This window comes from Clarias gariepinus, chromosome 17 (assembly GCF_024256425.1).
Source record: "Clarias gariepinus isolate MV-2021 ecotype Netherlands chromosome 17, CGAR_prim_01v2, whole genome shotgun sequence".
NCBI classification, from domain to species: Eukaryota; Metazoa; Chordata; class Actinopteri; order Siluriformes; family Clariidae; genus Clarias; species Clarias gariepinus.
The window spans coordinates 24,583,113-24,596,233 of record NC_071116.1 but is presented as its reverse complement, the minus strand read 5'-3'; the positions used below and the strand labels follow the sequence as shown (position 1 = coordinate 24,596,233).

The window sequence follows — 13,121 nt, the reverse complement described above, 5'->3', positions numbered from 1 at the left end:
TGTGGGAGAATTATGTTTATTGTAAAAAAGCGAAAATCATGGTTTTCAATTTATCCATTCATGCAGCGTAGAGTGAATTATCAATAATTATAAAAGACTGTTTTAACAGGTGACAGAAGTTAACTGATAAAATAAAATAACAGCAGCATTACATAGCAGCTGGCAAAAATGCAGATTGCGCAAAAGGTGTGCAAAGCTGAGCTACACGACTGCTGCGCTCCCGGAGGGGGAGGTTGTGATTGGTTGACTGGTGAGGTTGCATCTGATTGGCTAAAGAGCAAGAATGACGTATTTTTAAGACTTTGCTGGCATGTTTTTTTCTTTTGTTCACGTTAGTAGTTTTTTTGTGAATATATATAATTGTTCGCATGTGAATTGGGTTTTACATAACGCATGCGTGATACATGATACTTGGTACTCATAAACCAAGACTTGTTTGTTTTTCAAGTCAACATTTATAAAAAAATCTATGCTTGTCTTGCGGAATGCTCGCAAACCACGTTACTCGCAACCTGAGATTCCACTGTCTATAGTCTAAGATTATGTGTTTAGTGGTCATACATAACCGTAATGAATGTATGTCCACTAGCCACTGGAATATTTATTTGGATATAAAAAAAGTAAATTTTAGGGTTGCAAAAGAGTTTATAAATGTAAAATTCCTACACAGTATGAAATGCTGCTTTTAGTACAGATTATAAGAACTGAGAAGTCGATGTTAAAGCTACAGTGGTACCTTGGCATACAATTTAAGAGCTTAGAGCTAAATTTCGCATTGCAAAATGCATTTTCTCATAGAAATAATCTAAGTGCAGATAATTTATTCCAGCAACCAAAAAAATATTACCAATATTACAAATTTCTAAAACTAAAGTCATGCGTAATGTGCATTTTTAATTTAAAACAATAAAAAAAAAATTTAACACGAAAAAAATTAAAATCTCAAATAATTAATAAACTGACATTGACATTAAACCTCGTTTAACCTTAATGGGCACTGGGTGCTTTAAAAACACAACTGAAAGTAGCTCCCTTAACTTTGCTGTACTTGCTAACTTTCTTAAACTCCTGATGTGTCTTCACTTAATCTTGCACAATATGCAAAAACCCACAAAGATTAGTCTTTTCACTGATGCAAAGAAGTTTTGAACGACTCCCTTAGCTGGGGTTTGGCTCTGTTTGGTCGCTTGTATGCTAAAAACTTTTTTCCATGCCGAGGCAAAATTTCTTAAGGCAAGAATTCTTAAGGCTTTAACTGAACATAATCAAATTATTTTAAAATGCACTTACCTTCATAACAGGTTGACTAATTAAAATTGTTTGTGAGAGATACGAAATAGTGTTTAGTATGTCTACAATTGTTAATATTGTAGCTGAAGAGTCAGTGATGTTTTCACTCGCTAATAAAGCATTAGTGCTGAGGTTGACCATAAATTGGGGGATTTTGTCTAGCTGTAAAGTCTGCCAAAAAAAGTAATAAATAAATCAATTAAAAAACAAACACTGGTCACATAATTGAATTTGTTATGGGAGAAAGAAAAAAGTCAAATTGCCTTAGCTGTATCTTGTAAATTTTTAAAGATGGGAAGAACACAGGAGTTTTCTATGGGTTTCCAGAGGTTTAAGGGATTACACTGAGCTACTTGATAGCCAACCATCTCTCCAATACAGTTACCAGAGCTTTTATCTCCCAGATTTCCAGCTCCAAATACATTATCAAAGCAGTCAAATGCTAAAAAATATAATAATAATAATGTTACATAACATAACATAAAAAAACTATACTTGTAATTAAGATTTAATAAGGAAATGGTTGTCACAAATTAAAATTATATTGCTCTGTAAAGTCAAATAAAAAAAAAAATTTTGGTCACATATACAGTCATACACAGTACGATATTGTGGCGTGGGTGGGGTTTGACAGACGACCATCATGCTTTGCGGGAGGGGTTATGATGTGTTCACCGTATTGGGGAAAGGTGTTTGGGGTAGTGACTTCGGCCAGGTTGTGTGTGTGTGTGGGTAGATGTCTGTTTATGAACATGTGGAATGTGCGGTTGCTCAATAAAGTACTCCCAGCCATTTGCATTGGGCAGCCAGGAAGCTCACTTGTCTCTCCAGCATTCTTCGTAGCGGTAAAAACGCTACAATATGCAGTGAAATGCTTAAGGTCGGAGCAGTCATTTCTTGGACCATTAATGACTGCTTCATTATTTGTAGCCAAATATACTACAAATAATGACAATTAATAATATAAATCTAGTTTATCTGTTTTTATAAAACAAAATGACTACTTTTTTATGACTGCAATGTATATTTGATATTGCAAGTTTTATTGTAGATGTTGAGGAAAATGTCAAATAAAAAATAAATGGTTACTCACTTTTGTTAACTATATTTAAGGTGATGCTCTTTGAGTTGTAACTCTGACTTGTACTTTCAGGGAGGGGATTTTGGAGTTGGCATCTCACCTGTGCTACTGCATTATTTATGCAGTCTGTTTGTTTAACTGAATAGTCGCATGATATGCAGCCTGTCACCGGGTCTGTGCAACACAAGTAAATGTCAAAAACACATTAAAAATCAGGGACATTTTTCACCAGCCATTCACTGTATCTAAAATGATGGAGGCTTGACAAAATATTCACTAATTAAAGTAGTGTTATTTATTCATTTCAAGTCTTACTTGTCGATGGTGAGTTGCAAGCATCCCATTTCACTTGGTAAACTGACTGAACACAGCACTGCAGTGGGACTGTGGTATCCTTACATTGTAAAAGTTTGTCACTGGTCACTTGGATAATGGGGTATGGCTCAATATTAATGCTTTGCCAGATCACATATGGCATTGAGTTTACTGTTGTTGTGCAGGCATATTGGCCTGGGAAAGGAGAGAGGAAATAAATAATATCATAACAAATTATAATGTATTATTATATATTATTATTATAATGTAATTAGAATATCTTGAAGCTGAGCCTAGACATCCATGATTATTAATACTTATAATATGTATGTCTTTTGTAGTCTTTGGCTAGATAAGTTTTAATACTAACATTGTACTTTTAGTTGTAGTTGACATTTGCATTAGGGTGTCCATACAAAACATTATATGTTATCCACACATTCTACAAAAAAAAAATCATATGTCAGGAGGGGTACTGTCAGCTTTAATCCTGAACACAATGTATGTAATGTGATCTTGGGCAGCTTTTATGTCACTAACATCTGTCAGTCAATGCACATTTCAATTTTTTCCACATTTACAGTACCTTATCTTGTGTATTAGCAGGTAATAATAGTCTAGAAATGAGCAAAATAAAACACCTGAATATTTTTTGAGCTTTTAAAAATATAACCAATCTATTGCACACAGTCTGGCCTTTGAGATGCATGCAGTAGGATAATGAAAATTTTGTTGTGGTGGTGGTGTATCTGTAACATGCAAAAAATTCAGATTGCTTGCAGATTGCTTACTCCCTTACTTGCTGAGTAGATGTATGTGCATGCGTTGCACCTAGACATTAAAGGTATGGAATAAACAGAGGCACTGACAGGAATCAATATATAATCCTGTCAGTGCCTCTTAATGTTAGAAAGAAAGGAACATGTTATATAACAGACATTTTTCTGACTAAAACAAGTCTGATAAATTTTACATGCAAAAGGAGAAGCAAATGCTATCCAGTGTTTTCCAAAGTGTGGGCCTACTGGTACAAAGTGTTTAATTTTGTAATCAAATGAAAAAAAAATAAAAAAAAATGGGGTAATTATTTTGTTTAAACAATTAGAACTATTAAAATTACATATTATTTTTTATTTATCTTGATCTTATATGTTGCTTAATCTATTTAGTATTATTATGAAATATTGTAAGTGGCTAAATTAACAATAATTTGTTACTTACCATTGTTACTGGGAGAGGCATTATTGATCTGAAGGATATTATTTGACTGATGTAGTGTTTCATTATCTCGAGTCCATGTTAGGCTATTATTAACTGGGGGATTGCAGGTCAATGTGAGATTCCTCCCAGGATATATATTGCCGCTGCTTTTATATAGTCCATCTTTCACTAAAAAAAAAGGACATCTTTATTTGTCTACTCTAAGTACTTTTAACATTAATATTGGAGACTTGGAAATTTTTAAACAACCCTTACCGCTTCGACTGAATGCATTGTTGCTCACATTAAATCCCTGAGTACGGAGATCATTAGCAACGTTTTCATTTGCTGATACCAAATCCAGGTTAACACTAGTAGTGCTGATATTAAAGTCTGCCAAGACACTACCAGACCTGTTTAAACAAAGAACAAGACCTTACCACTTGATCCGACTTTTAAAATATTATGTACAACCTCCCCAGATTTTCAATTAAAACAAGGTTTTTTTATTTAAATTTGTTTTCTTTGTTTCTTTTGTATTTCAATAGTGATTTCATTAATTTACAGCAAGATTAGGATAGATTTGATAGATCTGACCTATGCAGGACTTATATATATTAAAAATGTATAACTCTTATAATTAGATTGCATTAAATAATATCACCTGAAGTTTGTCACTTTTGCAGTGCCTGCCATGTAACCAGTTACAGTTTTGTAGCTTAAATCAATCTGAAGGGGAAAATGCCCAGCATGTCATATTTAGTTGTACATTAGAGTGGAATTATATGCCACAACACTACACTTTTAATAATGACAACAGCAACAATAATACCACAACTACTACTACTACTAATAATAATAATAATTAAAATAATAATAACAATATACTGTGTAACACTTACTGAACTCTCAATTTTCTTTTTATATTCTTTGTATTTTGTACTGGTTTGGTCATTGAGTTGAGTGTCAAAAACTTCATTTATTGTAAATGTAAAGGTTAATACATGGGTGTCTGTAAAAACAACAAGAACAACTTACAAAATTAAGTCTAATATTTTATACAAAAATTATTTTACAAAAACAAGGGCATCTAATGGTTGTAGATAGACAACTATCATAAATATTTATTATCAAAATTCATACATTTCAAACTATGTGTTACTGTTAATAAAAGCAAAATAATATAATAATGGGTTAAATAAAAGAGAAAAACAAGGATTAAAACCCTACCAGTAGTTGTAGTGATTGGTGAGGGCTTGTTGGTTGTAGATGGTGTGGATAAGATTGTAGCACTCGGGCTGGTGTCTGTGGGTGGAGTAGTTGGAGTTGAGTTGGTTTTGGGTGCAGTTGTTGTGCTCACTGCAGATTGTGTCATGGTACAATTCAAAAAAGGCATGTTAAGTTTAAAGGTTTTTAAAGAAGGCATCACATTCATTACACATTCATTACAAATTATACCTTCATACATACATAATTAATTTCCAGGTTCTAAATTACATTTAACTTTTTATTAAAAAGTCATTGCCAGTCAGCAGGTCTTTAAAAAAGAAATAAGAATAATTATACTTTTAAAAAAGTTAAAAAATACTGCTTGCATAAGTATTTACCCCTTCAGATTAGTAATTGGTGGAACCATCTTTTACTGTTTTAAGGCTGGTGGAAATAAGTTTCTCCAACTTTGAACATTTTCATTGATTTTTATTAGCGAATTTGCTCTAGGTTATACAGCCTGTTCGCTTGGATGTTGTTTGCGCAATCCTTTTTTAAGCTAGTGCATGGATAGTCTGATGCAGGTTCCACTGCCTCAATATTGATCCCACAAAGCTTATGGTTATTTATAAATTTCAATTTACAAACACAAATATTCATTTTATAAGTTCTCACATTCAAATTTGCAAGCTCTTGGGTTTTGCTACTGTTTTACCTTCATAAACACACACACAGCACCTGTGCGCATAAATGGAAACACATCTGTCCGGATTTATTTTTACTTTATATTTTGTGTTAATTATTTTTATGTATTTATTTTTTTGGGCTGTGGAATGAGTTATGCTCGTAATTCGAGGTTCCACTCTACACAAGAAACAGACAGGCCATTAGACTGTAAGATGCTCCTAAGTTTTATCGAGAAGATCAGCATTAGAGGTCACTCACTGAGTTTAATGGGTAAGTCATTTTTTTTTATTATTTCATGATGCATTTTTAACTAGGGACCATAAAGTAAAAGAATGAATAAATTATTTTTTAACATTTAATTGTCAATTTCAAATGTTACGACATGCTCCAGACCAGCAAACTGCCAACCTGCTTTTACTATAAACAGTGGGTCTGCACAACTAATAAACATTACAGGGTTTTTATACAGTAAAGAACCATAAGCTCAATGCATATTTTAATATATAATAATTTAATGGTTTAAAGGTTATATACCTATAACCAGTTAAATTTATTCATTACAGTAAATCTGCATAAATTAAATTATGCGGTAAAGCAAAAAGACACACTTATAGCATTCTCTTATCTGATTCATGAGGTAATCACCTGGAATGGTTTTTAATTCACATGTGTGCTTTAGACCATCAGATGCCTTGTGCATAGGAAAAGTGGGTCAATTCAAATTCAAATTTTATTTGTCACATACACAGTCATACACAGTACGAAATGTAGTGAAATGCTTATACGACTGCCATTGACCCCAAAAGAGAATTAAAGTTTACAAATAAGAAATAAATATGAATAAAAGAAATACAATAGAAAATTAAATAGAAAAATTAAATTAAACTAGGAAAAATAGAACTAAAAATAAAAAATAGAAATGTGCTAGGAAAAATAAAAATAGAAATATGATGTATATATAAATAGAAATATACTGTACAAATTGAAATATACTGTACTGGGTGTGCAAATATGCATAGAACAAAGTGTATTTGTGCAAAGGTTATTAAAGTGTCTTTGTGCACTGGTCCAGGATGTAAACGTACAACATGTAGTGTAAATATGAAGGAAGGTGTGCGTGTAATTGTCCATAGTGTCCATGGATGTAAAAAGATTGATTGATTTGATCAATTATGAAAAGATTGTGTTAGTTCTGCATAGTGGTGTGGTTGTGGTTGAGAGACCTTATCGCCTGCGGGAAGAAGCTCCTCCTCAGTCTCTCTGTGTTGGCCTTCAGGGAGCGGAATCGCTTCCCAGACCGCAACAGAGTAAACAGTCCGTTATTGGGGTGGCTGAGGTCCTTCACGATCTTCCTGGCCTTGGTCAAGCACCGCTTGCTGTACATCGAGTGCAGGTCAGGGAGCTCGATGCGGATGATGCGCTCAGCTGATCTCACCACCCTCTGTAGAACGCGTCTGTCCTGCATGGTGCTGTTCCCGAACCAGGTCGTGATATTTCCCGTCAGGATGCTCTCTATGGTGCAGGAGTAAAAATTCCTGAGCACCTTGGAGGGCAGTCTAAAGTCTCTCAAGCGTCTGAGGTGGTAGAGACGCTGCCGGGCCTTTTTTACCACGGTGTTGATGTGACAGGACCATGCCAGGTCCTGCGTGATGTGAACACCGAGGTATCTGAAGCTGTCCACTCTCTCCACTGGGCTCCTGTTGATGAGGGGGGTCTGGTAGTTCCTCACCTGCTTTGTACTGAAGTCCACTATCAGCTCCTTTGTCTTACTGACGTTCAGGAGGAGATTGTTCCTCTGGCACCAGTTCTCCAGATTTCCAACCTCCTCCAGGTAGGCCGTCTCATCGTTGTTCGTGATCAGGCCCACCACAACAGTGTTGTCAGCAAACTTGATGATGGTGGTGGAGTTGGTAGTGGCCACGCAGTCGTGGGTGTACAGAGAGTACAGCAGGGGGCTCAGAACACCACCCTGGGGGGCTCCAGTGCTGAGAGTTAGGGAGGCTGAGACATGTCCGCCCATCCTTACTGCCTGTGGTCTGCCAGTCAGAAAATTGGAGATCCACTGACACATTGATGAGCTGAGTCCCAGGTGCTCCAGCTTGGTGGTAAGTGTGGAGGGAATTATGGTATTAAATGCAGAACTGTAGTCGATGAAGAGCATTTTCACATAATTCCCAGTGTGTCCAGGTGAGTGAGTGAAACGGTTTGGACGATAAGCGAACTGTAGTGGGTCCAGTGTGTCTGGTAGTGAAGAGATGATGAAGTCTCTGACCAGGAAGTGAGGGCTACAGGGCGATAGTCATTGAGGGAAGCAGGATGAGGTTTCTTTGGGACAGGAACAATGATGGACTCTTTGAAGCATGTGGGGATCACCGACTGAGATAGAGAGATGTTGAATATCTCAGTGAACACAGGTGCTAGCTGGTCAGCGCAGGCTCTGAGAATACGACCTGAGATGCCATCTGGTCCTGCTGCTTTCCTGGTGTTCACTCTCTTGAAGGCTCTCCTCACGTCATGCTCTGTGATGATGAACGCGCTTCCGGTGCTGGCAGTGACTTCCTGTCTGCAGCCGTTAGCACCGCTAGCATTAGCATCGCTAGCGTCTTTAGCTGCAGCCTCGAAGCGAGCATAGAAAGTGTTCAGCTCGTCTGCCAGAGACACGTCTGCATTCATCATACCGCATGTTGGTGCTTTATAATCCGTTATTATGGGGGGGGGCGTTCCGCCATCTAAAATAAATAAATACAGCTTCAAAATGTTGACTGTCAAAGTGATTGCTCTCAAATCGTACCAAGCGATTGATTTGGGACAATCGATTGAAGGACGCTTACTTCATATAGAAATATTGCCACAACACAGGAGGTTTCTAAGGTCGCTTTCAGGGGCAGGCTTACCAGTATCGGGTCCTTCCATTTGGTCTAGCTCTCTCACCCGCACATATATGAAATGCATGGATGTAGTTTTAGCGCTTACGACCCCAGGGCATCTGTATTTGAATTACATAGACGACTGGCTGGCCCAGTCTCAGTAGCTAGCGCTTTGACATCAGCATGTCATCCTAGCTCATCTTTGTTTCTTAGGATTGAGACCCAACGCCACGAAAAGCGTGCTCTCTCCTGTTCAGAGGACAACATATTGGGTGTCACATGGGACTCGATCGTAAGCGGGCACAGCTGTCTTCCGCTCGTGTCGAATCCATTCTCAACACCCTCAAGGAAATCAAGCTACACCAGAAAGTGACCATTACTTTCATAGATCTTAGCTCTTATGGCAGCTGTATCCACGGTGACACCTTTGGGCCTTCTGCACATGAGAGCATATCAGTTGTGGCTAAGAACCAGGGGATTTCATTGTAGGGCCAATCCCCAATAAAGGTTACGCGCCAGGTGCTTCGTACCCTTCCTATGTGGTTCTGACGGTTTCTTACTTTGGGTCCCACTCTAAGTTTGTCTTGTCGTCGCAGATGCTAACGACAGACGCTTCCCTCATGGGCTGGGGTGCGGTCTTAGATGACTGTCCAGCCCAAGGGAGCTGTAGAGGCCATCTTTTTGCGCAGCACATCAATTGCCTCAAAATGATGGCTCTATTTCTGGCCCTAAAGCACTTCCTCCAGCAGTTGAAAGGCTACTGTACCATGTCCTAGTGCAGGTGGACACCACTATGGCAGTCTCATATATTAATCACCAGGGCGGACTGTGCTCGCACCGCTAAATAGCTAGCGCAGGTTCCTGTCTCCCAGGGCGATTTACATTCCAGGGCATATGAATGTGGGAGCAGTTGTTCTGTCCAGTCAATCTCTGACACACAGGGAGTGGAAACCCCACCCCAAAATAGTCAGTCAATCTGGGAGAGATTTCAGGTAGAAGAGGTGGACCTCTTTGCCTCGCAAGATCAGCAAATGTCCCCTTTACTACTCTCTGACTCTTCCAGCTACCCCGGGTCTGGACGCCGTGGCCCGTACATGGCCCTGGTTACGCCTTTATGCGCTTTTCCTGATAGCTCTGCTCCTGGGAGTCTTGGCGAGGGTCCATCAACAGTGTTTGCGCCTCTTATTGATAGCGCCCTGTTGGCCGACCAGAGTGTGGTTCTCGGATCTAGTATCCCTCTTCAACGGCTCACCATGGGTGATTCCAATGAAGTGGGATCTTCTGTCTCAGGCGCAGGGGACGATATTTCATGCCCGGCCCGAGTTTTGGAACCTTCACGTTCAGTCCCTGAACGGGACCAACTAAGTCAAGCTGGTCTTTTAGCCAGCGTAATTAAGACTATTCTAAGTGCTAGGGCTCCCTCCCCTAGAAGAGCTTATGGCCTCAAATGGAATGTATTTGAAAGTTGGTGCATGACGAAGCAGGTAGACCCAGTCCACTGCCGAAATGTTTCAGTGCTGGAGTATTTGCAGGAAAAGTTGTCCTCGGGCTTGTGCCCTAGTACCCTTAGGACGTACGTAACTGCTATTTTAGCCTGCCACGTCCTGATTGGTGGGGTTACTGTGACACGGTCCCTTTTGTGGGTTTTATCTATCCTGCTCGAAGAGCCAGCGCCTCAGGTTTCTGACCTTTAAGATGTTTTTTCTAAGGGTCGTTACCTCTCTGAGAGGATTGGAGATCTGTCCGTCTCCCCATCCTGCCTAGACTTTGCGCCCCTGGGCTACTCAGGGCCATTTTGCATCCTCACTGAACTATCTTCCGAAAGTTCCATTCTCAACATGCACCCTATTGTTTTTGAAGTCTTCTGTCCTCCGCCTTTTACAGCTTCGGAGCAGGAGAGACTTACTGTGTCCAGTACGTGCTCTTCAGATTTACGTCCACCGCATCAGTCAGTGGCATAAGTCAGAGCAGCTTTTACATGTTTTGGGTGAGAGATGCTATTGCCCTCTCCTAAGAGGCGCGTGGGCTCACTTCGCCTCTAGGAACCAGGGCTTATTTAACCAGGGGGATCGCCTCATCTACTGCACTAGCAGGAGGTATTCCCCTGCAGCAAGTGTGTGACGCGGCGGTGTGGTCCTTTCCGCACACATTTGTTAGATTTTATAATCTGGATATTCATGCCACTCCGGGCTCACAGGTCCTCGAGTCAGCTTCCCAGATATAGTTCTTAGACCTTCTCGGCCTTGTGCGCACACGCTACACAACCTTGGGGTCCAGACACTTGCAGTGTGGCGGCGTTGGTATTCTTGTTCCCATAGCGTTTTCATGCAGCATCGAGTGTAGCCTTTGAAAGGGAACGTCTCGGGTTACTTTGCTGTAACCCTGTTCCCTGAAAAGGCAGGAACGAGATGCTGCGTCCCAATGCCGCACTGCCTACGTGACTGGACGTCCGTTCAGACAAATCAATCTGAGGAATGTTTTTGGTTCACTCCTATTTATAACCTGCAGGTGCGTCTCATCAGATGACGTCACCCGACCGAGGTTATATAAGCCAAAATTTGGCGTGTTTGATACACACATGCTTTACAACTGGCAACATGACAAGATGTTTCCCATAGCGTTTTCACGCAGCATCTCGTTCCCGCCTTTTCAGGGAACAGGGTTACAGCAAAGTAACCCGAGACGTTTTCAAGTGAGTATCTTTGTTAAAACACACGCAAAGAGAAATTTTTCACAACAATATTTGTAGTGTTAGAGGTTTTCACTTATAATAAATGTTATCTGTACTGTTCACGTATTCAAAATATACAGTGCACAGTGTTAAGCACTAAGAAAATAAAAAATTTATACATTACCATAGTGTAAACCTATTTAAAATATTACTTAATATATATTCAATGAATGTACCCGATTTAATTAACAACAATGGTATAAATAAGCATGTAGAAAAAAAAAAATATATATATATATATATATATATATATATATATATATTATTTATCTATGAATAGTCCATATTACAGTAGTTGATCGATTGGAATGGTTATTACCGTCGCGCTCACCGCCGCGTAAAAACGTCAGCGGCCAAAATAAATCAGTTGCATTTCAAAGTCATTCGTAAAATGGCCGCCAGGTGGCGCAAAGTGACATTTTCACTCGTTGCCGTAAATACAACAGTGACCGTATACAGCGTATCTCTGTATCTGTTTATTGTTATTTAAGTTCTGGATTATTTCAGGTACTTTAAACACATTGTTGGGTTGCCCATGTTGGCTCATATGAGATGTAGTTTACAAATGAACAACTGATTGGGTTATTTTGACCCAACAACTGGTTTATTCATTATTCTTTCCTTTCTCCAAATATCAGCCTGCAGAATGTTTGAAATATTACTGTTATTGTGTCACATGTGTAGTTTTAAGAGTTGTATAGGCAGGAATGCGTGTGTATACAGCTCAAAACCTCCATCAGTTATTAAAGATAGCATCTATTTAGAAAAAATGCCCCGCGATTTCGGAGCTTCAGGAAATCTCCCAGCGCTCTGCGCATAACACCGGGCCAACTCATGTCGGAAAGAATTTATAAACTGTTTCTAAACATGGGCTATTGTTTTTTTTACTTATAATATTTGTTAATTTAATTTAAATCAGGTTTGGGCTCAGGACTTCGACTCGGCATCGTGATTCTCCTCTTTAATTTACTCCATAGTTTTAATCAGCGCTCAGCCGCATGCAGGGAGTTTTCCAGTGCGCACCGGCAGAAGTAGACTAATGAATATGAACGCGTCGGGAAAACAGCAAGCAGACTGACTCTGACATTTTAAAAAAACGTTTGAGTTCATTTTCTGACGCGCTCAAGTTCACCAAAAACAATACAGAGCAGCGCAGCTTACAACATTTACAAAATCACAACACTTACATAATCACAACGTTTTTTCGTTATTGTGAGTGCGCTTAAATAAAAGTTGAGTCTTATAAAGGCATGTAGTCTTATATAGTTTTATTATATAGTTTTTGCACATTAATCTGACACAGTTTTTTCAGCCTGTCACGGCGTGCGCCCAAATTAATATCGCTCCTCGCTCACTAGTCAGGCGGCCTCCCCCTTCAGACATGCGAAGCAGCGGGACCGCAGAATTACACATGACTGGTGAGCTATCGTTGCCCGGGGTTGCACCACGCGCTATAAAATACTCTGGGTTTGTTGGGCTACAGTGGATTTTACTACGCGCTGTGTATGCAGCGCGCGTGCAACAACGCGGAAGTGCGGCATGCAAGCAGGGCAAATGGAACGCGCCCCAGGGACTTCAAAGGAGCGAGAGGTGGGAGGGGCGGTACGGCCATCCGCGGAGAGCAGAGTCAGCGCGAGCAGACGGATGGCCATTGCACTCACACCGCGTAGTAAAATCCACTGTAACCCAACAAACCCCAATCATCACCAGCCGTGCCTTATTCCGTCATGTCATGTGGGCA

At 39.6% G+C, this 13,121-nt stretch overlaps 1 protein-coding gene across 1 annotated transcript in view; it reads right to left on the bottom strand.

Moving 5' to 3' along the window:
• Window positions 1-13,121, bottom strand: part of LOC128545607 (adhesion G protein-coupled receptor F4-like) — a 30,199-nt gene that overhangs the window by 10,648 nt on the left and 6,430 nt on the right. The window contains exons 2-10 of the mRNA XM_053516069.1: window positions 5,117-5,245; window positions 4,789-4,898; window positions 4,551-4,615; window positions 4,163-4,299; window positions 3,908-4,075; window positions 2,687-2,881; window positions 2,384-2,545; window positions 1,554-1,732; window positions 1,291-1,461 (exon numbers count right to left, since the gene is read on the bottom strand). Coding sequence (XP_053372044.1) covers window positions 1,291-1,461; window positions 1,554-1,732; window positions 2,384-2,545; window positions 2,687-2,881; window positions 3,908-4,075; window positions 4,163-4,299; window positions 4,551-4,582 — 1,044 coding nt within the window. The 5' untranslated portion in view covers window positions 4,583-4,615; window positions 4,789-4,898; window positions 5,117-5,245. The remainder of the gene's footprint in view (window positions 1-1,290; window positions 1,462-1,553; window positions 1,733-2,383; window positions 2,546-2,686; window positions 2,882-3,907; window positions 4,076-4,162; window positions 4,300-4,550; window positions 4,616-4,788; window positions 4,899-5,116; window positions 5,246-13,121) is intronic.